This window comes from Schistocerca americana, chromosome 8 (genome assembly GCF_021461395.2).
Source record: "Schistocerca americana isolate TAMUIC-IGC-003095 chromosome 8, iqSchAmer2.1, whole genome shotgun sequence".
In the NCBI taxonomy this organism is placed as follows: Eukaryota; Metazoa; Arthropoda; class Insecta; order Orthoptera; family Acrididae; genus Schistocerca; species Schistocerca americana.
The window spans coordinates 259,540,427-259,565,167 of record NC_060126.1 but is presented as its reverse complement, the minus strand read 5'-3'; the positions used below and the strand labels follow the sequence as shown (position 1 = coordinate 259,565,167).

Genomic DNA, 24,741 nt, shown 5'->3' with positions numbered 1-24,741 from the left:
AACCACTCACCCATAGCAGATCGATGTGTGGAGCACAGAAACACAGAATGGAAAACAGGACTCTCACTACTTTTCCAGCATTAGCTCTTTTTCTAGCAAAAGTACACATTCACACACACAGCCACCTACCCAATGCACACTCCCGTGGCCAGGGGACCACAAATCCTGTTCAGGTAGAAAGTCAGGTAAATATAATGGTATTCAGAAAGTTTGTTACTTTGCAAATGTATGCAAATGTGTAACCTGTTTTCTTACACCATTTCAGATATTTCAATTGGCCAGTGGAACAATATTTTTATCATTGCCATAAACTATGATCAAGTTTGGCCTCACAGACAAGTTGGATTTTAGAAACAGAGGGTGTCAGTGCCACAAATGAAAGTTTTTCAAGCTTACAACAGCCATGTGGGAGGTACTGATCATGTTGTTCAAAACATATTCCTTTATTGCACATCTGTAAGAGGCAAAAAATAAGAAGTGAAAAATGATATTTTTTCCATAAATGCTCAGCTAATCATTGTAGCTGTTCAAAAGGCATGGCTTCTGTACAGACACTTCAAGTTTCATCACAGAGTAGCAATAGTTATTCTACCACTTGCAAGGGGAGACCTTCTAAGTCAATAGAATGTATGATGGTCAAGAACACTACACTGCTGATTTGCAGGTGGACAAAAAGCGAAGGAAAAGAGGTATCCAAGTTGCAGAATGTTTAGTAAAAAAGCTACAACAATGTGCATAAAATCTGATTTGCCCTTTCATTTTTCTTCTTTTGTAACCTAGAATTTTTTATCATAATACAATCATAAACCTGACATTCTCCCAGAAGGACAGCCTGTTACATGCAAGCTACAAGGTTAAATGCTAAAAATCCAACAATGTTGTATTAATCAATATCCACTAGGAATAAATGAAGGTGTTTTGATAATAAAAGTAATAAAAAATAATTCAGGCTTGCCTAAGCTAATAAGAAATAATGTGAACTGAGCATCTATTTTTTTTGCTAAATTAGGCTACAATTAAAAGAAAACAGATCTCATTACATACATCTTTTTGTATAAATAATGGAAAACCCAGGATTGAATATAACAATATCACAAGAAGGAAAGTTGCTACTCAGCATATAGCGCAGATGCTGAGTCGCAAATAGGCACAACAAAAAGACTCTCACAGTTAAAGCTTTCGGCCACTAACCATTATGGTTTCAGTTGCCTGAGACTGAAATTGTGTGTGTGTGTGTGTGTGTGTGTGTGTGTGTGTGTGTGTGTGTTGTTGACGAAGGTTGAAGGCTTTAATGGCCGAGAGTGACTCAGCATCTCCATGTTTGCGTGAGTAGAAACTTTCTTTTTCATGATAGTTATATATTTTTGTATATATTAGAAAAATAAATGTTAATAAAATCTGTAATAAAATCATCAAGGCTACTGAGATTATGAGACATATGCTCGAGTTCACCGACAATTTTATTAAATAAGTAATGGCCTAATTTAATGTTATTTACACTGTAGCTGAAGTTATTGCGAAGAGTTAGGGTAAAACATAATAATATCTGTCATCAAATTTTTTCTTGCCTGAGGACCTCTCAAGCATTATTCATATATAGAGGGAAATAATAGGTGGATCCACATTTCTGCCAGGTCATGCTTCATCTGTCAACAACAAGGTGGTTTTTAAATAGCCCCCTAAACTGGTTGCTTCTGACCACTACCTACTCATTTAAGAGATTAGCGCAAAAGGACTTAAGACGATAAAAAACCTCCATCTTCTCCACCAAGTCATTACACCCACCCTTCTCCCTCAATGAAGCATATTCATTTGTGAGGTCATGGCTGGTATGATATCCACATTTTCAATTACATCGACAGCGAAGTAGGGTTTTCGTCCAAGTCTTTCCCGTCCGCAATAACATGTTCACCGAACACAATTTTGAGACACCTTGGTGTCTGCGCCACATAAGAAGAACCGCAATCAGGACGATCTATTGTGTAAACACCTGCTTCAAGGTAAATACTACTTTGGGTGCCGACTATTTATCAAGATACGACCAAGGCTATTAGTAATTGAAAAAGAAACTAAGCTCTTTTAAAAAAAAAAAAAAAAAAAAAAAAAACAGATGCTGCTCTAGTATTGGTTTTGCCATAACATGATAAACAAATACACTGATCAACCAGAACATTATGAGCACCTACCTAATAGCCAGTATGTTCACCTTTGACAAGGATAACTGCGGCAGTGCACTGTGGTATGGAAGCAATGGGGCCTTTGTACATTGCTGGGAGGAGTTAGCACCACATCTGCGCACACACACACACACACACACACACACACACACACACACACACACACACACACACGTCACCTAATTCCCATAAATTCCAGGGATGGGGCAATGAGCTCTGACACCACATTCAATCACATCCAGGTGTGTTCGATCGGGTTCAGATTTGGCAAGTTGGGGAGCCAGCACATCAACTGGAACTTGTCACTGTGTTCCTTGAACCACTCTATCATACTCCTGGCCTCATGACATGGTGCATTGTTTTGATGAGAAATGCCACTGTCATTGGGAAATATGATACTGTGTACATGGTCTGCAAACTGTTATGATACTCCTTGCCTGTCATGGTGCCTTGCACAAGCTCAGTCGTAGTTGCTGATGTCATGTTATTAACATTGGCACACGTGTGTTTCGTTGGCTGCGGAGACCCACCGTTAGAAGTGTTTGGTGCACTGTATGTTCAGACACACTTGTCCTCTGCCCAGCATTAAAGTCTGATGTTAGTTCCACCACAGTTTAATGCCTGTCTTGTTTAACCAGTCTGCCCAGCCTATGATGTCTGACATCTGTAATGAGCGGTTGCCCCCCAACCCTATGACATCTGGACATGGTTTTGCTTTGGTCTCATCACATGTTGACGACACTCACGACAGTACTCCTCAAACACCTGACAAGTTGTGCAGTTTCTGAAATGCTCATGCTGAGTCTCCAGGCCATTACAATCAGCCTTTGGTCAAACTCTGATAGATCGCACTCCTTCCCCATTCTACACGTGGACAGCATGCTCACTGATACCACATGCTCTGTGCTTGTGGGACTAGAAGTCATTCCTTGCCAAGTGATGCTGCTATCGCCTGGACGGATTTATATCTATAGTAGGTCAATGTTCATGATAGTTCTGGCTGATCAGTGTATATTTGCTGCCAAACAGCACACATTCCTGTTCAGTTTTGGTACTATTTTTTAAAATATTATTATTTTATAATACCACAGATAATTATTCATTTTTGCAATATACTTGATGGTATTTAGCTCTGCTTCAACCTCAGCTGGTGACAATGGAACTTTAAAAAATGACTAATTGCAAAAGTAAAAAAGGCTTTTTGTGCTGACCAGAATGGTCTGAACGGTAATCTATAACATCGTCAGTGCAAGTTTTTTCCCTGACAACCTGGAACACATTTCCCATTTTCATCCTAAAATTCAAATCCAAGAAGTTAATAGAGCTATTAGTTTCAAGCTCATAAGAAAATTTGAGTTTTTCATGTAAACTACTAAACTTGCAAACAAATGCAAAAATATTGTCATTGTTGTTCACTGATATTAGTATGTCAGCAATGTACATGAAATAATGGACCATTTTCTCTGCCAATTTAGGATTTTCAGGGAAAAAAACTTGTTTTCAAGGGAATTTATGAAAACACCTGCTAGCTGACTGAGATGGAACTTCCCATACTCAGTCCATCATTTTGATGGTACATTTCACCATCAAATTTAAAATAATTCTAATTCAACATTACTGACAGTAGATCAGTAAAGTCACTAACCTCACTTCCAGACAACCATTCCGTTCGGTTTAAGTTCTCCTAATAATTTTGACAGTGTTTTCTACTGGTGTATAAATTCACTAGTCAAATGCAATAAATTTCAAATCTGCTGCTAGATCACCTCTGCCATTAACAATAGACCTAACTGGCATTTCTTTTTTTATGTATCTTAAGTTGTGACCTAAGTGTAAACATACATGGATTCATAATTCTAAACTGTTGTGTTTCTCTAGGTGAAATGACGGCTACACTGTAGCTAAAATCTAGCTAGATCTGCAATAAAATTGCATACTGATGCACAACTGCTCCCTGTGTTCATTCCTGATTATAATAATTTCATAGTCAATGAGCATGTTTCCTAATGGAATCCAACCTTATGTCCTAAAGTGCTGAAAAAGTTTTGTGTGCATGCATTTAGTTTCAGTGTACTGGAGGATCAAGTTCTTAGATTTCAGAGATGTGCACACATTTACTCTTTGTTCATCATAATTGTGTGTGCTTAGTCTTAAGTCTGTCATCATAACAAACAATAGTTCAGTCAAATAAATCAAGAACTTAACTGATACCGAAACATTAGTTCTCTCTGCAAATCTTCAAACACATCATCAGTACTGGATTACACCGCAACTCTTGGCATGAAGATTTGACTTAAAAAATATTACAGACTGTACATAAAACTCAGTTCTTTTTAATCTTAAGCTTACAGAAATTTAAGAATATATTTCACCAGACACTTTCATTTTTATTTACAAACCATCTTCAGTGGTCATTCTGAAAATATACTACACATAATATGTTCCTACATTTTCCTATTTATAGACTACTGACAGATTTTTTTGTTTAAATTTGGTGTACAATTTACTTACGATGTTTCTGCTCTTTTATTCATGTTCTGAAGTCCACTTCTTTTGCACTTCACTTTTGTAAAACTTCACAAAATTTGTCAAAGAATAATTATATTGGTTTCGCCCATTCCACACTCAGCACCACCACTTTTTTTCTGTTTTGTGTGTGTGTGTGTGTGTGTGTGTGTGTGTGTGTGTGTGTGTGTGTGTTGCAAATGAGAGATTTGTTAGATTTTCAGCATAGATGTCTGGTGTGGGGGTCAGGGGTGAGGTGGAGGGGGAGGAGGGGATGAATATAGGGAAAGAAACAGAGGTGGTGATACCTGAGAACAAGAACTATGACCTAGACAGGGTTGGAGGTCATATGTCTATATTATATTATGTGGTTCATTCATTTAAAAAGTGTTTGGATTGCCAAGTTGGTGTGATTATGAGATGCTTCTTTTCTGTTATGGTCTTAGTAATGTTGTAGTTTTCTTGTAGGATGAGAAGGTGTGTTTGTTGATTATCCCTGTGATTTTCATGTGTGTCTGGCACTAGTATTATGTTTATGCTGGTGTAAGTTTTTGGAAAAAGGTGAATGATTGTCCTGTACTTCCAAGTTCCTATATGCTCTTTGTATCTGGTGTCAAATGTTGTCATGGTTTATCCTATATATTTTCTGTCGTGTGTTACATTCTTGTTGGTAGATTTCTGATTCTGATAAAGGTCTGTTTTTTTCTGTTGCTTTTGGGAAGTATTTTTGAATTTCACTTTGATTAGGTGAGCTATTTTATGCATAGTTTTCTGACAATATTTAAATATTCTGTATGTGTATTTGTGGTTGTATGTCACTGTGTGCCACCTTTTCTTTTGCTTTTCTTTCTCACTCTATGTTGTTCCTATTCTTGTGCTTCGTACATTTACTTGTGTGGCACATTGTCCTTGTGTTGGTGTTAACCAGATGATACTGCTTTCTGTTTCTTGATTTTAGTTTCAGTTTTGTTGCTGGGTTTTACTTTTATGCATTGTTGAGAGCTATTTGTACTATGTTATTCATTTCTGTTTGAAAGTTATCTGTGTCTACTGGCACTGGTTTAATCTGTACAGTAGGAATGTGAGTGCTGCTTTCTTGAGTGGTCCGGATGACTTGGTATCTAATGTATTATTACATCTGTTGTGGGTTTCCAATACATGTTGAATATGTGTTGACTGTCCTCAGTCTCTATGATAATGTCCAAGAAATTTAACTACATTTTTTTTCTTTCTCCACTACAAACCTTATCTCACTACTAACAGAATTGATGTCTGTTGTGCTCGGTTTATCAATCGGGCACAAAATGTCCATCTATTGAATTCAATACAGGATGTTGTACCTATTAAAAAGGACATGTTCTACAGCGTCCATCATGTGTATGCTGTGGCTCCAGAAATTGGGGATCCCACTGGTAATCCTTCACTTTAGAAAATATTGTGGAAATGGAAATAGTTCTGTTCTCTTATCAGCTCTAACAAGTTGAATGTTTCTTAAATGAATTCATGTGGAAGTGTACTGTGTTAAGATTTTCTTCTATGATGTTATTGTCTAATTGTTATTGCTAATTAGAATACAAGATCTCTACATCAAATGAGAGGAGGATGGCTGTGTCTAAAATCAGTTTGTCATAATTACTGAATAAATTGTGTAGTGTTTCTTATATTTCTATCCTCTTGTAATCTGTATAATGGCTACTCAGAAAGTAGGGAACATTTTGGCATTAAAAAAAAAATAAGTACAAGAAATATCTTTTATTACAGACATCTGAAAGAGCGACTGACATACTACTTTTCCCCATAGTCACCAAACACATTGAGGCACTTATCATAGTGGTGGACAAGCTTTGAAAGACCTTTGTTGTAAAATTCTGCCGCCTGAGACTTCAGCCAGTGAGTCACGCCCACCTGGAGTTCTGTGTTGTCATCAAAGTGCTGTGTTGCAAGCCAGTTCTTCATCTTGGGAAACAAGTGGAAGTCGCCTGGTGCAAGATCGGAGCTATAGGGTGGATGAGAGAACATTTCCAGTTTGAATAATCATTCTTTAGTGGGGTTTGCTGTGTGAGGTCAGGCATTGTCGTGCAAAAACAAAATTTTGGACGTCAGCTTTCCTCGGCGTTTGTTTTGAACTGCTTTTCTAAGGCTGTGCAAAGTTTGACAGTACTGGGCACAATTTATGGTTGCTCCACGTTCGAGAAAATCAATAAGAAGCACACCTTGCCTATCCCAAAGCACTGTCGCCATCAACTTCCTTGCTGACAAGATTTGCAAATATTTTCTTGGTTTTTGGAGGGACCTTGTGTGCCCTCACCCTATGGACTGTAATTTTGTCTCGCAATTGACGTGTTTCACCCAAGTCTTGTCACCAGTTACAATTCGGTCCAGTAATGAATCACGTTTGTGGTAAGCCTCCAGAAATGTCAACATTGCCCCCATTCACTGTTCTCTATGGTGCTCTATAAGCATTTTGGGCACCCATCTGCACAAAATTTGTGGTAGCCTAGCCTTTAAGTGACAATTTCAAACAACAAAGTCCATGAAACTTGTGGATAAGAAAGCGAAAGCTCCGTTATTGTGAAGCGACAGTTTTCACAAATCATTTCACCAACTTTAGTGACAAGATCATCAGTCACAATGCTTGAGCGTCCACTGTTCTCTTCATCATAAACGTTGGTTCAGCCATTTTTAAACTGAATGCACCATTTCCGGATGGAACATTCACTCATTAAGTTGTTTCCATACCCTTCGCACAGTTTACGATTAATTTCCATAGGTTTTAGGTTTTTTGCCAACAAAAACCGTATCACAGACCGCACCTCACAACTGGTGGGATTTTCGATTGCAGGGCACATTTCAAATTCGAATATTGAAAAAACCAGACACGTAGAGACATTCCCGCTGTCACGGATGGATGCTGACAGAGCTGCCGAGCACACACATACCAAAATATACACAATCAGCGCATGCCTAGCGGCGTTAGACACAAACATTCCCTACTTTCTGAATAGCTGTCGTAGTTTGTGACATTTGCAACATGTTTCTTGCAAGTGCGTATGTGGAAGTATTCCCATTGTTCACAATCAGTTTGATATGGATGTCTTTCCTGTGCAACTTTGCTCGATAGCAGTGGGAATGTGCACTGGGATTTGCTTGTAACATTTTCCTTTTTTTTTTCTTTGTCTTCTTGTGTCCATTCAGTATCTATCGGCATGTCTCTACTTTGTCTGGTACACATCGGTTGGGTCTGAATTTAGTACTGTAATTTTATTTTTTGTGATGAACTCTTGTGTCTTATAACTGTATTCCAGTTTGTCCATGCATACCATATAAAAAACCAAGAGAACATTTGACACCCAATAAAAAGAGCATAAAAAGCACTTTTTGACGAGCACCTACACCAACTCCTGAGACACAGATTTGGAAATCATAAGAGTAAAACTGAAAGGCACCTTCTGATTCTACAAGAAAACTAGCACATTCATAAAACCTAGTAAGAGAAACAGCTTTTTAAATTAAAAGGCCACATATCATAATATCAAATATAAACCTATCACCCCAACACTACTGAGGTCTCCCACTCACCACAATCCTCCTCTCCCACCCCCCTCCCTTCCAGTTCCCAATTCCCTTTACTACCTTCTCACTTCCTCCCTTATGCTTTCTCTGTAATCACTTCCCACTCCTCCCAAACTATTCTGCCGATCCCCATCCCCACTCCTATCTCATATCTACATCTCTGTTGAACATCTAACACATCCTCTCCGATTTTTTTGGGAAAAATACTTCCATCCACTTACATCCACATGATGTAACTTACCAAACGAAAGCGTTGGTATGTTGATAGACACACAACCAAACACAAACACACACACAAAATTCAAGCTTTCGTAACTCACGGTTGCTTCATCAGGAAAGAAGGAAGGAGAGGGCAAGACGAAAGGATGTGGGTTTTAAGGGAGAGGGTAAAGAGTCATTCCAATCCCGGGAGCAGAAAGACTTACCTTAGGGGGAGAAAAGGACAGGTATACACTCGCGCACATACACACACACACACACACACATATCCATCCGCACATATACAGACACAAGCAGACATTTGTAACGGCCTTTACTTTTTAAATAAAAGTGAAACATGTCTGCTGAAAAACTCTTACATTGCAGTTAACCAGTTAACACAGAAAATAAAGGGCCCTTCAAAAAGCATGCTCGTTTTGAATTGTGTATTTTTTTTCCTTCCTTGTCGGTTGACCACATTTTTGTGCATCATTTCAATTTCCATTAACATTCCAACTGTTGCTTCAGCCTAGATTTTTTGCATTTCTTCTGTGTGTGGTGACCCTGGAAGCAATTTACCATCGTACAGTATGTGCTATTAGTGAAAAAAAAAATCATCAGGATGGAGAAAGTTATGCAGCAACTCTTGAGATGCCTTAGTGTGATTTTAGGGTGCAATGAAGCACAGTTTGCAAACATATTGTGAACTTCAATGAAACGGGCTAACAGTGAACATTAAAGTGTTCTCAGCACCCTCATTCCAGCTGATGTGTGTAAGATATTGCAGCAGTTCTTCGTACTTAGTCCAGTTAAGTTGATTCTTCACCATTCCAAAGAACTGGGCATAGGGTATTCCTCAGTATGCTGAAATCTCCAGTACGATCTCAGTTACCACCCTTACAGAATTCAGTTAATGCAGCAGCTAAAAGAAGCTGACCATGAGAAAAGACAACATTTTGTTGACTGATTTCAGAGAAGACAACGGGAAGATGACAGTTCTGGAAGTATCATCATCATTAGTGATGAGGATCACTTCCACATTAATGGATTTGTGAATAAACCTAAGTGCTGGACCCAGAGACCAGTAATCCTTGCATGGCTCAAGAATAGAAAATGAACCCACAGCAAGTGCCATTTGGGTGTGACTTTTGGGTAGCTCAGCATCATCAGCAGGACGAGCTGTGGCAGTTAATAGAAACCAATAATGTGAAATGATAGGAGGTTGTATACAGCCTCCTAAGTGAATCGGACCTTCGAGAGTGGTTGTTTCAGAAGGCTCTTTCCACCTGTCATACATACCACACAACAACTGTGTTGTTCCACAAGTGGTTACCACTTTGGCTCATCTCATGCAGTAGGTGCCAATGATGGTCATCAAGGTCATATGACCTAACCCCTTTCCAATTTTTTCTTGGGCTCATGTTAAACCATTATTCTATGCCAATAAACCCCAAAACATCTGCAAGTTAACGGAGGAAATTCAACTTGCAAGTGGCGAAATGCAAGTGGGGTCTTATCACGCAGTTACAATAAATTTCACAGACTGACTTCTTGCACACCAGAGCAGTAGCGATGGTCATTCACCAGACATCATTTTCCATACCTGCAACGCATATGTTTATCTATTTTAAAAAGTAAAATTCATAATTCAATACATCAAGACCAATGTGTTTTTTGAAGGACCCTGAATTGATATACAACAGCTGCTACAGAAAATAGCTATGCAAAGAAACATTTTAAATAACAAATTTTGAGGGTATGAAACCTCATAAAAACGTAAGTACTTACTGTTTTGCGTCCATATCTATCACTCAAATTGCCCCAAAAAGTCGAACTTAACATCATCCCCAAGAAAACCACCTGCAAATTTCCACACATATTATGATCGTATATTTGTACATGTCTTTGTATACAAATTCTGCAATATGATTAACAGTAATTTGGTAACACACTGAGAAGTGGGACGCATGTCCTTTCAAGTAGTCAACACTGAATGTGAAATGGGATATTCAGATTTACAGTTCTTAATTGCAGAAATTGAAAATATTTTTATCCAAACTGGTATTAGCTAGAAAACATAAGAAGAGATAATAACACACTACTCCCCCCCCCCCCCCCCCCCCCTCTCTCTCTCTCTCTCTCTCTCTCTCTCTCTCTCTCTTTCTCTTTCTCTCTCTCTCTCTCTCTGTGTGTGTGTGTGTGTGTGTGTGTGTGTGTGTGTGTGTGAGAGAGAGAGAGACAGAGAGAGATTTCAAACACTCCAGAGCAAATCAGTTTGCTTTTTAATTTGGAGCCAATAGGAGCATCCCACCCCCACTAGTTCCAAAGTACACTGAGGTGACAAAAGTCATGGAATACCTCCTAATATTGAGTCGAACCTCCTCTCACTCAGTGTAGTGCAGCAGCTCAATGTGGTATGAACACAGCTAGTTGTTGGATGTCCCCTGCAGAAATACTGAGCCATGCTCCATGTTGCCTCTATAGCTGTCCATAACTGCAAAAGTGGTGCCAGTGCAGAATTTTGTGCACAAATTTACCTTTCATTTAAGTCCCACAAATGTTCAATAGAATTCACATCAGCCGATCTGGATGGCCAAATTATTAGTTTGAATTGTCCAGAAATTGCGAACAATTGTGGTAAAGTAACATGGGAACCTGTCATCCATAAAAATTCCATCATTTTTTAGAAACGAAGCCCATAAACGGCCGCAAATGGTATCCAAGTAGCCAACCATAACTACTGTATTTCCAGTCAATGATCGTCTCAGTTGGGCCAGAGGAACCGTCTACAGTCCAACTGATATGGTCACGAGCCCAGGAGAAGCACTAAAGCAAGATTTCACCAAATTGTTCTAATGGCTACGTTTGTCATATGTCCCAAATTTATTTCCATGGTTATTTCATGCAGTGTAGCTTATCTGTTAGCACTGACAACCCTATGTGAACTATGCTGCTCTCTGCCATTAAGTGAGAGCCATCAGCCACTGAATTTTTCATGGCAAGAGTTAATGCCTGAAATTTGATGTTCTTGGCACACTCCCGACACTGTGAATCTTGGAATACTGAATTCCCTATCTATTTCCAAAACAGAATATCCCAGGCATCTAGCTCCAACTACCATCTGTATAACTGCATATCGCTATCCCATGACTTGTCATCTCAGTGTAAATTCCCAGTCTCAAAATTAATTCAAACAATTATTTTCAGCAACAGTTTTTTTCTCTGTTGTTTCACATGACTGGAATAACCAATGAAGGAAAGAAAGTGCTGGAAAACAAAAAGTATCTCTACTCTATGTACATTATGTGGAATGTGGCTCTTGAGAATGTGCTGTGTGGCAAAGAAAACGTGTGTGTACTCGTGCCTTTCCCCTACAACTGTTAGAAAAGAATCAACACTAACTCTCTCAATTAGTGTTACAACTACATTACTGACAACCACAAATCTTAAAAAATAAACAGGCTAATAACTAACAATACTAACTGTTGTAGTGAGAGCCTGTTGGTAGCGTGAGATGTGCCACTCACAGTGCAGTGCTGGCGAAAGCACACTGAGAATAGTCATCTCCATGCTGTCTGCCATCCAACACAGGCCTGTCAGCAAAGACAGACGAACTTGGAATTTCCCAAAGCCCAGTGCATTCACAGCCTGTGTCACGGTGAAAGTATCTGGACAGAAATTGTAACACATTAATACTGGAAAGAAAGTTGTGAACCCAAAATGATCAGTAGGTTCATAAAAAGCTCATGTATTACAAAAAGATTTTTGTCTCTGTCACCATACATAAAAATTATTAACATTAAAAGTAAATAATCATGCAAAATATTATGACATATCTAATTCCACTCAGTTACTTTTTGAAAGGAGAAATGTTCTTTATAAGGACACAAATTGTCATGGTGGTTGTGGTGGTAACAGTTTTAGATCACTGAACAGCATGTTCTTCAGTGGCCTTGCTGTATATGAACCAAGGCATTTTGTGAATTGAGCTAAGAACTCTTTCATAACAAGATATGTTAATGTAACAGTGTCCCATGAACATATATTAAGAGCTTTCCTGAGAATGTATAAACAAGTGACAATGTCAATGTCATCACCTACGTAGGCATGAGGGGTTGCCCATATGAGCTAAACCCATGGGGAGAGTTCAATTTCTCTCCTTCCACCCCCCCCCCCCAAATTCCCCTCGCCAACATTAACAATTTACACCATTCTTCTCTATCACTAGTAAGCTAACAGTGAAAGAAGTATGATGTATAATTCATGAACAAGAACATGGTGTCATTTCACTTTGTACTGTAAGTTAAGTTGTTAATTGGGTTTGAACAGGTAATTTTATCAGCATTACATAGTCAATAAAATTTACTACTGGCTGTTCCAGTTCACAAACAAAAGTTTCACATTGCAACATGCAATAAGCAGTTTGGACCATATATATTCACAAATTTACATTCTGATCCTTACTTCAATCTTATTTGAAATGTTTTTAACTCCGACTGTATATGTCATGCAAACACAATTAACCCCTGTGATTAAAAAACAAATTTCATAAAATTACTGTGCTACAAAAAGATATATATTTTTGTTTATAGTATATATATTATCATAATTGTTGTGTTGTACTGTTGTGTGAATTTCATTTTTTTGTAAATTATTTTCGATTTAATGTTCTAGGTTTCGATCTTAATATGACTATATCTTTACTGATGTAATGTGGAACGATGTTACTGTGTGCCAGTGGATTGTATGTTATGTGTGTGGTGGGAAGGAAAGAAGGAGAAATGTAAAGTTTTCTGGAGTTGCGTGAAAATGGAATGTATTTCACTGAGTGAATATTGTAAATTTATGGCAGCAAGGCATCTAGAATTATTAAAAATGAAAATCACATACGAATCAGTTTGTCGTCAACGTTATTTGAAGAAACACGTCAACCTATAGGGTTTCCAGACAAGAAATTCAAGCAACGGATTTAAGGAGATCCTCAAGAAACAAGATGAGTATTATTTCTTTAAAACTACCACTAGATCCAACCAACAATATTTTAATTCCATGAACAATTATTACAATTAACAGTCATCCAATGTGTGAAACATAGGAGGTCATTAAAACATTTCCAATATTAGTCATTAAACAAAGGAAATAATAAGTTCAGGTTTAAATTTGTTTATGATAAACACAGGATAAGCTTCATTTTGACTTATTAGTTTGCATTTTATATTTGATACAGAAGTCTAGGAATCCAAGTACTTCATGTTTAATTGAGATCTTCCAGGTATTCAGCCGAGTTGCTGTTTCCATTTCCTACATAACGTTTCAACGACCAACTCAACTGCCTTCTAAGCATTTTGTAAACTGAGGTAAGAACTCTTTTCTAACAAGAAATGTTACTGCCACATGAAGCTATATTAACAGCTTTCTTGAGAATGTATAAATGTGTGACACTGCCATAACCTAGGAAGGCGTGTAGCGCTGCCCATATGGGCTAAACCCATGGGGAGAGTTGAATCTGCCTCCCTCCCCAACATCAAAAGTCTGTCCTAAGTCTCAATTTGGTGGCACTTCACACTGAGTTTGATTCATAACATCCACTGCACCCTCTGATGCTCTTTTGTTTAACAGAGCACACACTAATACTCCGTGAAAAGTAAATTCCCTCTGCGGTTTCCAATGCTGATAGATGTGATGATCTGCGAGGTCTTAATAAACTGAGTGCTGGATCCCAAGCATTATTAAAATTGAAACCTCCATCCCTGTTATTAGGTTTTCTGAGATCAGAGATCATATTACTTAGTGTTTATATGTAGAAATTAAGGCAGGGTTGATTTTAGTTTAGTTTATAAAAGAATATTCAGTGTTCAAAGTCATGACCAGTATGCCTAATTTGTTTATGCATAACCAGAACTAAAAACAACTGTAATGAATCACCAACACATACACACAAAACACATTGGTGTAATTATTTATAACAACACAACCACGGGTAACAAGTAGACATACTGTCACAGCTTATTTGATAAGTTTGGAGTGATGTATGAGGACTGCAAATTGTGGTGTGACTAAGGCCAATGCAATGTTGCAGAAAATGGAATTCATAGTGAGGCTCTCCTATGGATATATAGATTGTATGTAAAAAGACAGATTACACAACATGAGTTGAAGGCAGAGATCGAGGTCACAAAAACTGAATTAGAGCCACTTGCGGGGGGGAGTGGAGGAATGGAATGCACAAACAAGGTCACGAAAGGGGCAAAAAGGAAATAGTTTGGATACTTCAGTTACTGTTGAGCTAAAGAACAGATATAGACTCATATTTGTTAAGGGGAGTAGACACATCCAGCTGTGTAAGACAGTAAGGTGCACACAATTAACAAGAATTTGAGACACAGATTAGAAATGACACTGAATACAAATAACAAGATATTTCCAACTGGTAAATTCTGTAACTTTTAAAAAGCAACTGAATGTGCAGTTCACAGTACTCTCCCAGATAAGCTCAAATATTGTAGTACGGTATCAGACATGTTGCTGGTAACAGATTTTCATCCTACTTACCTAAAAGGATGCACATTGTTTCATTAAGAAACTCGAGGAGTGTACAAAATGAACCTGCATTTTTAGAATCACTATAGGTGTACCCCAGGGATTGCTATTTAGTTTGCTCTTGTTATATATTAATGACCTCACATGAGTGTTTTACATCCAAACTGTGTTACATCCAAGAAGTAGAAATAGTTATCTTTGCCAGCGATTCAGCTGTTGTAGTTAAGCCTAATTGAGTAACTTCAGCACCTGAAAATGTAAATATAGTGGAACTTCGATTTTATATTCTCCAATTTTACGTTTTTTTGTGATTCTACACCATAAATTCGGAGACCCTGTGAAAAACCCATTAACAAGTTATAAGTGACACAAAAGACACAACTTGCACCATGGGTGGTGGTTGAGTTAAGGGAAAATTGTAGGCTGGCATGGAGAGGAGAGATGTAGGAGAGGAAATGCTGACACAATCTGCAATCGGTGTTGCCAACACAACTTGCAACATTTGGCTTCACTGCACAATTATGATACGACTATGGCTAGATTGCAGCGGTAATGGAAAAACAAGACAGTCAATGCAAAGTGTTACAGACCAAGCCAATATGTGATGAAGGGGGCCAGTCACCACGTTTTCTTGTGCCACTTATAAATCAGTCTCATCTTTTTGCATGTATTTCCAATGTATTTGGTTCAGCAACAATATCAATCATCAACCTTTTAAATTCAAACACTGAGAATATGTTCTGTCATAATCGAGGAAATGTTGCCCATTTCTGACCAGCGAACTCTTTTTGGCTGGTGACTTGTAAAGTCAATCAATATCCAGCGCAGTCACCTCACCACACCACACCAACACACGGAAAATGAGCTTGCCTACTGGATGCGTGGAGAGGGTGAGTGGCCCCTCAGTGACAGGAGTGCAGGCTGGGGTGAAAGTATCTTGTGAAGTGCTGAAAACATACTTCTTGTGTAGATGATGTGCTATGACAGAGATGTTACATGTGAATAGAACAAGTTTTTTGTGATAGCACAGGTTAAAGACTTTTGTGTTCAAATCTGACATGATGCAGTTGCAACAACTACATATACTACTCATGTATATACTTTGCACTGCACACACCGCAGATTGTAAAGATTGGCAGCAGTGATAGAGGGCATGAAGTGAAACTGTAGCACCTGAGCTTTCTTTCAAATTTCCATTTTACAGACTGAACAGAAATTCACTGAGCTGACTTCTAATGAGCTTGTAATGTCAACAGGTGGAAATCGCTTTTTTCATGTGTCTGTTTGTATTGTATTGTATTGTATTTATTGGTCCAGTAAATCTTACATGTACAGTACAGCACATCAGATATTGGACAGGTCAAAGTATATCTTACAATTAAAACACTTTAGAAACTAGAAAATTGTGTTCACAAAATTTTACAGCACTTCATATACTGGGCAAGTCAATGTGTAAGTTATAATTAAACCACATTAGAAACTTGAAGTTTACAACTGAATACATGTATAAGCCAATATTAACTATTACAGTATTTTCATGATCCTCACTTAAGCTCTAAGGATTTTTGAGGAACTCTTCTACACTATGAATTGACATTCACACTAGAGAATTACATTCACAGAATTTTACTTCATATACTGGGCAAGTCGGTATACAACTTATACTTGAACCCCATTACAAACTTGAGAATTACATCTGAATGTATTTATAGGCCAGTATTAATGGTTACAGTATTTGCATAATCATCACTTAGACTCTCGATGATTTTGGAGGAACTCTTCCACGCTATAAAAGCAATGTGTCAACAGATATTCTTTTAATGCAGCTTTAAAATTTTTTACATCAGTCTTTACTTTAATTTCTCTTGGCAATTTATTGTAGATAATTTTTCCATGGTGTAATGTTCCTTTTTGGCACAAACTGGTTTTTGTATGGAGTACATGAAAGTCAGTTTTCTGTCTTGTATTATGATGATGAACATTTTCATTTTTGGGGAGGATACTAGGATTTGTTATTGTATATTTCTTTATAAACATTGCACTTTCAAATAGGAAAATACATGGAAGGGGAAGAATTCCCATCCTTTTAAATAATGGTCTACATGGTTTGTTCCTTTTTATTCCAGCCATGATTCTCACTATTCTTTTTTGCATCCTGAAGAGTTTTAGGCAGGGTGGCGAGTTACCCCAGAAAATGATCCCATATTTTAGGACAGAATGTATATTAGAATAGTAAACTGTCATTAGACAGTCCTTATGACAGCAGTTTTCTAGCACTGTCATTAGATACAATTTCACACGTTCCATATCCTTGTGATTGACTCACTAACTGGATCTACGGAATAAGAAATAAATAAATAAATAAATAAATAAATAAAGATAACACATGGTACTTAGCTTCTTTAATATGTGGTCAATGTGAGTTTCCCATCCAAGATTATCCTGTAGCCAGACCCCCAGAAATTTTGTATTAGGCACACTTGCAATATCTGTGTCTGACATCTGAATTCTTATATCCTCTTCAGTGTTTCTCTTGACATTATGAAAATTTAATGCTACTGTTTTATTTATTATTAGTTTGTTTTGGTTGAACCAGTTTACAACATTTTTTAATGCCTCCGACAGTCTTGTCTGTAGTATCTCTGCAGTCTTCCCACTGACTAATATGCTTGTGTCATCTGCAAACTGGATAGTGCTATGGTACTGGTTGGTTGATGTTAGGTCATTTATATATATCAAAAATAGGGTGGGGTCCAGTACCGAGCCCTGCGGTACTCCATAAAATAATTTTTTTTTTTTTACTGCTTTATAATCAGAATAGTGTCTTGTTGATTTATTTTCTTTGTGAAAATGTATTTCTACTACTTGCTTGCTTGCGGTCAGTAAGATATGATCTAAGGCAGTTGTTAGGCATACCTCTGATACCAATTCTTTCAAGCTTCTGCAGCAATAGGGTGTGGTTTATGATGTCAAAAGCCTTAGACAGATCAAGGCATATTCCAATTACTTTTTGTCCACTATCAATTTTTTCGATTACTTCACCCAGAAATTCATATATTGCTGTTTTTGTTGATCGGCCTTTCTGGAAGCCATGTTGGGTTGTGGATAATATTTTGCACTTTTCTAGAAAATCTAGCAACCTCTTATGAAAAATTTTTTCTAGTATTTTCGAAAATGTAGATAGCAAGGCAATAGGTCTATAACTGGCTATGTCTTCTTTCTTACCCTTCTTGAACAGTGGTTTCAGTTTCACTGTCTTTAAGCAGGAAGGAAAGATTCCATTTGTTAATGTACTGTTGAAAATGTGGGCTAATGGTATTGCAATGAGGTCACCCACATTTTTAATGACATAATCTGGAATCTCATCCACACCTGTTGAAAATTTTGTTTTTAACTCTCTAATTGATAGTATAATTTCCGTAGGGTTGGTTGGAGTAAGAAATAGGGAGTTGCAGTTTCTACTTTGATTTGATGGTGTTGTAGCAGGATTTTTATTTGAAGATTTTAGGTCAGAGAGTAATTTTTCACTAATATTTGCAAAGTATGTATTAAAAGCATTGGCTACTTCTGGATTTGTAATTTTTTGCCGTCTTGGATTACCTGGAGATTTACATTTTGGGAGGTCTCATTTCCTACTTGTTCTCTGACTATCTTCCACATGGCTTTCATTTTGTTCCTGGCCATTTTTATATGGTGATCATTTGTTGTTTTTTTAGCTTCTTTTATGACTTTGTGAAGCACTCTCTTATAATTCTTGAAATACAACAGAAATTCTTCTGTAACATTTTGTGTTTTTGAGATTTCATAAAGTCTCCTCTTTTCAGCACACGATATTTTAATGCCTTTTGTCAGCCATGTAACATTTCTTTTTCTAGTTTTTAATGTTTGGTTTTTAACTGGAAAAGAAATATTGAAATAATGGGAGAATATTCCTATGAACATGTCAAACTTTTTACATGTGTCCTCATAGTTGTCTATATCATTCCATGTTTCTTTTTTTTAGTAAGTGCCTGAAGTGTTCTAGGTTGCGCTTGCTAAAATTTCTACCTTTTCTTGTCTTTTGTTGTTCAGTATTTCCTGCAGTCTCTACTGCGAATTCAATAAACTGTGCATAATGATCACTGAAACCTGTATTCATATTTCCAGATTTGTATAAATATTTATCTGTATTTATTAGTATCTGATATATAGCACTGCTTGACACTTTGGTGACTCTGGTGGGGGATTTGACAGTTGTATGTATATTGTAGGTTTTTACTCATCAAGCTTAAAATAACACTTTAATGGTAGTCAGCACATGAAGTGCAGCTCGTAAGAAAAGCATTAAACAATAACAGCAATGGTGATAAAGTATGTCATTAGGCAGATGTTCACATTCATGCTTATGGATTAAGCACTTAGCAGCTGTGATGATTTCGGTTTAATTCCCCATGTTCAATTTTTGGCTTTCTTCTGGGTGAGCACAAAGGATGATCTCTCAGAAACATGCATTTTGAACATATAATTCATGCTCACAGCATGTCGAAAAACAGCTTGATTACCTTGTATGCAGATACCAATTTCAATTTTTTGATGACTTTTTACTTGCTGTTACACATCTGGGATTTTTTAAGAACTGATGAAATTCATTACCACAAATTACTGTATAAACATTGTAGTGTACATTAATTTCTGTCAGTTAGGCAGATTTTATACAAAGTATTGGAGAGGATTGCGATTTTTAATCATACATGCCAATTACATATGTTGCTCATATTTTAGGGAGTCTTGACATTTTCCTCAGCTTTGGAGTTTTTAAGTCTAGGCTACACAAAAACATAAAACAGGGATTTCCCTGTAATATTTTCTTGACCATTAATGACTGGTTTCTTGCAAATGGACTGTCACTGACTTTAAATGAAACATGATACATGAAATTCAATATTGTACAAGACCTGACCACACCATGATAAATAATGCACGAGTTTAGCCAAATAAAACACAAAAATATTCTAAATTCTAAGGTGTTTATATTGATAAGAACTTCAAGTGGATGTCAAATATTACAGATCATTCTATACGTCTAAACTCCGCAACTTTCGGGTTACAAATAGTATCAGATTTTGCAGATAAAGTATTGTTTTTGGCACCTGCACCCAACATGCACACGCGACAGCCAACTCCAGCAGCTTGGGTTATGTTCATTGTTTGATTTTTCCTAGTTTCATTCACTAATGCCCTATGGTATAATATGTTACATAACTCATCACTGAGGAAAACTTGTTTATTGCACAGAAGCATAGCACAATAAGAATAATTTGTGCTATACATTCTAGAACCTCTTATAGACAGTTCCTTAAACAAGTTGGCATCCTGACATCATCATAGTACATTTCGTCCTTTAAGAAGTTTGTTGTCAACAATCAATTACAGATTGAAAACAGCAGTAACATTCATAAATATAATACTGGAAGGAGAGATGATTTACTCATTCCATCAGTCAGCTTTAGTGTGGCAAAGATAAAAGTGAGGTATACATTTTTTTATCCACCTGCAGAGTCATGTAAGGAACCGATGATAAAATTAACTTCAAACACAAACTGAAATCTTCTCTGCCTGAAAACCCCTTTCACTCCATACACGAATTGCACTTCCTCATAGTTGGATAACATTATAATAATCTTAACATAAAATACTACTTCATGAAATTAAGTTTAACTCCATAAGAACACTAATACTTTTTTCTCCATTACATCTCACTGGATGACAACAAGTATAGTAAAAAATTAAAAAAAGAGAAAGTAAAGAAAAAAAAGAATGGAGCCAGACACACAACCATTAAAATTTGTTACAATGAAATGAACACCCTTAGCTGCTTACAGGCGTTGACATACGTCAACGGGGACAGATGAAAATGTGTGCCCCGACCGGGACCCGAACCCGGGATCTCCTGCTTACATGGGAGACACTCTATTCATCTGAGCCACCGAGGACACAGAGGATAGCGCGACTGCAGGGATTTATCTCTGGCACGCCTCCCGCGAAACCCACACTCTCAACGTATTGTCCCGCACTACATAAACACAACTGCCCTCTCATGAGCGACCAACAAAGAAATGGTTATTTCACATTTCCATTACCTGATAAAAGCAGATTGTTAAACGAATCCCGCAACAGATGACCAATTATTTGCATCGTGGCACAAACTTGAAAATAAAGGAATGAGGCAGTCATTAAATAACTAATGGTTCATGGCCAAACAATTCAAAAACAATTCTCTACTCAAGGGAGTGACTCTTACACAAGAACAGTTTACAAGGGCATCACTCTGTTTATTAAGTTCAACAATCAAGGATTCTTGCACATTAACTCAAACATCTTCGACAGTAGGACACTTCTACTGTGGAGGCAAGGGAAATCACATGCGAAAAAAGAGCTTTCCTAAAATACTCCAATGAGGTACAAAGAAAAGAATTACACTGCAAATAATAGACATGTGTGTAATTACCACAACACACACAATATTTGGGTCAATGGAAGCGTCCAATTCCACCAGTCGGCTTTGACACGTTGACGTAAGGCTGTTGTGGTGTGTGACATCACGAAGGTGCGGAATATAGTTTGTGACAGTGGCGTGTTTGTAGGTCCTGTTTTGACGTGATTGGTGGTGCTCTCTGGTGGTGTGCTTATGTGCTGTGTGTTAGGTGATGTTTTTGGTTTAGTTTGCGCGTGTGGCATGTTTACAGGTGGCGTATTGTTGCGGTCGGTGGTTCTCTCTGGTGATGTTTATGGGTAGCGTGTTGTGTGGCGTATGGGGTTCATTTGTGTGGTAGTATTGCACGTGTGTGGTATCGGTAGCTGTGCTTTCAGCGGAATATTTTTCAGTGAGTTAACGATTTTGGTTTTGCTATGTCGATGTTATTGTAGTTTTTCTTCTGTTCATTATGTGTGAATTTTGGTAAATTGCTTTGTTTATGTCTTTGGTAGGTGTGGATATGACTGACAAGGTCAACAGTTTTCAGTTGTTGGCGATGATGGCAGACAGTGCATTGTCTCTAATAAAATTTCTTCAACTATTTGGATTGTTGAATGAAGTTGTGAAGTGTTTAGGGTGTCATGAAGAAATGAGGCTTACTAAAGTTACGGATCTCGGACCTGGGACGGCTATATGTGGAGATGTCATAAGGATAACAGGTGAAGGGTAGTGTTTGATTCCAATTTTGATTTTCTAGGTTTTTTTGTGATAGTATTAAGTGTAGTGGTGGTGAAAGTTTTGAGGTTTATAGTGTGGTCTTGATGATGATGATGATGATTATTATTAGTGTTTTAGGGCGCACAACAACGAGGTTATCAGCGCCCGGTGGTCTTGATAGTTGCTGTTGACCTATACAGGTCAAGGGAAGTGCTTGATTCCAATTTTGTTGTTTTGTTGTGTTTTTTGAGATAGTGATGATTGTGGACGTGGTTGTAGTTTTGTGTTTCATAATTTGGTATCAAGGGAAGTGCTTCTTCCTTACACATTTTACAAGTTTGCATGCAAAATAAGCACAAGGAAGAAGAATTCAATAGAGGTACTGAGAAAGACAGCAGAACACCAAAGAACATAAAATAACCCACTCATACTCAAAGTGTATTGTGGTAACGAACAACAGTTGCAAAGCAAGTTCAGTCTAAATTAGGATTACAATGATATGTAAAAAAGTGGTGTATAGCAAATGTAAGTATAGTACCATCTGGTATTACTGAGACAGAAGTCATTTCAATCTCTTCAGGCGTAATAGGAGGCTCTCCTGACGATGACTTATCCAAGTCTTGATAATTTGACTGTGTTCGACGTACAGCTGATAGTAACTGTGACATTTTGAGTATTCTGAAACACAAGCACATTTAAAAAACAGAATTTATTTAATGAATACCACACCCTAGATGAATAAAATTTAAAAAGACAGTTATATGGGTCTGAAAACTATCTTAGCACTTTGTTACAGGAAGCGCAAAGAGTTGTATGAAACACTGATACATAGTCCTTCACCTTTATTAAGAAGTTGCCTCTTGTTATGCTTAAAGATAGTAAAAATGCTAGTACGATGACGTTGGAAAATACAAAAATCCAGCGAAATAGCGCAATTAAAATGCCTTGTGGGCTAAGAAGTGGCGGTTTCTGTTGTGGGTAGAGATATCTGAATGCCAAATCTAATTGTTTTGGACGTCTATCGTACCAGAGTGATGTGCCGGTACAGAAATTTATAAAAACAAAATTTGCCGCGACTATACGATCTCACATTTTATAAATGAAATCTTGACTAAATAGTTGATAATTGTTGGAGGCCAAACAAATGAATAAATACGGACAACATCTACTTGAAACCAAAGTTATCCACATACATGTCAAGCAAGTACTGAAACTATCTGGATTTGCACAGCGTAAATTTGCCGGTACACACTTCACAGACACTTGTAAGGCACCACTATTAATCAGACAGTCTGACACTTTTCTGTGTCACACAGTGGTATCGTACTATCTTAAATAAGCAGGTTATGACACGTTTCACGAACTCGCTGTAAATAACGGTACTCACAATCAGGCTATTACAACGCAAATTTACGAATTTTCAGGCAAACACAGATTACACTTTGTGTTTTCCTTAAATGCTTGTCACCGATGTACTTCTGCCAATTTCCCTTGTTTATGTACGCGAACAGAGCATCGTACGCATCCTATGGACAGATAAACACAACCAAATTTGACATACGTCAAATTCACATAGCAGAGCCATCTATCGCATACGGATGAAGTTATTCGAATGGCGCTTGTTTTCAAGTAGTTCCTTCAAACGACAAATGCGCCGTAGAGCATCAACTAGTCCACGTTGTGCGTGGATTAATGGTACGAATAGCATGATTACAGTACTCGCACATGGCTGTGATTTTGTCCACTGTAGCAATTCTGCACGCGATGGCAGCACCGATAACCAGTCCATTGTTAAAAGTTTCCGACTCTTCGTTACCACTGGGTCCATCCTTGTAACACATTTCTGGAAACCAATGTTTCCAGATTGAGTTTTGTAAATTTCCCCAGAATGATACCGTTTTGGCAATTTCCCCCCAGATATCGTAAATAATAGTTAAGAGGGATAGGTATGTTTATCATCACTATTGGCAGGACGAAGAAGCGAAATTCTGTGTCCAGAACCTTAAAATTATCGTATAGAGCAAAAAAATATGAATTAAATTTTTTATTCGTAAAAAATGTAAATCATGGTCTATGGGCGACGCATTTGCTTTCTTCACGTTTTTTCATTGTCCTGTTGGTTTACCATTAGATGCTACGGAAGCTTTAGAAATAGATGGAGCTGTTTTGTAGCATAGTGAGTGACAAAACTACAATTACGGTAGCGTAACTTAAAATTTTTTAATCTCTTAATCGTCTATCAATACAAAATATAAATTTTCTCTGCCATAAAAATTATAGTATGTTGGGGTGTTTTATCATAAAGATACCACAAAGCGGGGCTACTTTGTTCCAATATTTAGGAACTTTGTACCGATGTTGGAAAATACTTAAGTTAAAGTTGACAAATAAATCTGATTATTTCCGAGCAGTTAACTGAAGCACAAAGGAATAATTTCCGAGTGAAGAGGTCTTTGGATTTTCATTTTATAATGAGTTACGTAATTTTTAAAAGTGGGGCAAAGTTTCCCACGTGGGTGGGTTACTTTGCTCCATTTTAAAAATCAATGTAATTCTAATGGAAAAATTGTATGGGGC

At 37.4% G+C, this 24,741-nt stretch overlaps 1 protein-coding gene across 1 annotated transcript in view; it reads right to left on the bottom strand.

The window, feature by feature from the left end:
• Positions 1–23,499, bottom strand: part of LOC124545090 (synaptic vesicle 2-related protein) — a 95,053-nt gene extending 71,554 nt beyond the window's left edge. Inside the window, exons 1-4 of the mRNA XM_047123902.1 lie at positions 23,005–23,499; positions 22,703–22,842; positions 11,937–12,121; positions 10,242–10,313 (exon numbers count right to left, since the gene is read on the bottom strand). Of these exons, the coding sequence (XP_046979858.1) occupies positions 10,242–10,313; positions 11,937–12,121; positions 22,703–22,832 (387 nt within the window). The 5' untranslated portion in view covers positions 22,833–22,842; positions 23,005–23,499. The remainder of the gene's footprint in view (positions 1–10,241; positions 10,314–11,936; positions 12,122–22,702; positions 22,843–23,004) is intronic.
• Positions 23,500–24,741: the final 1,242 nt, after the last annotated feature.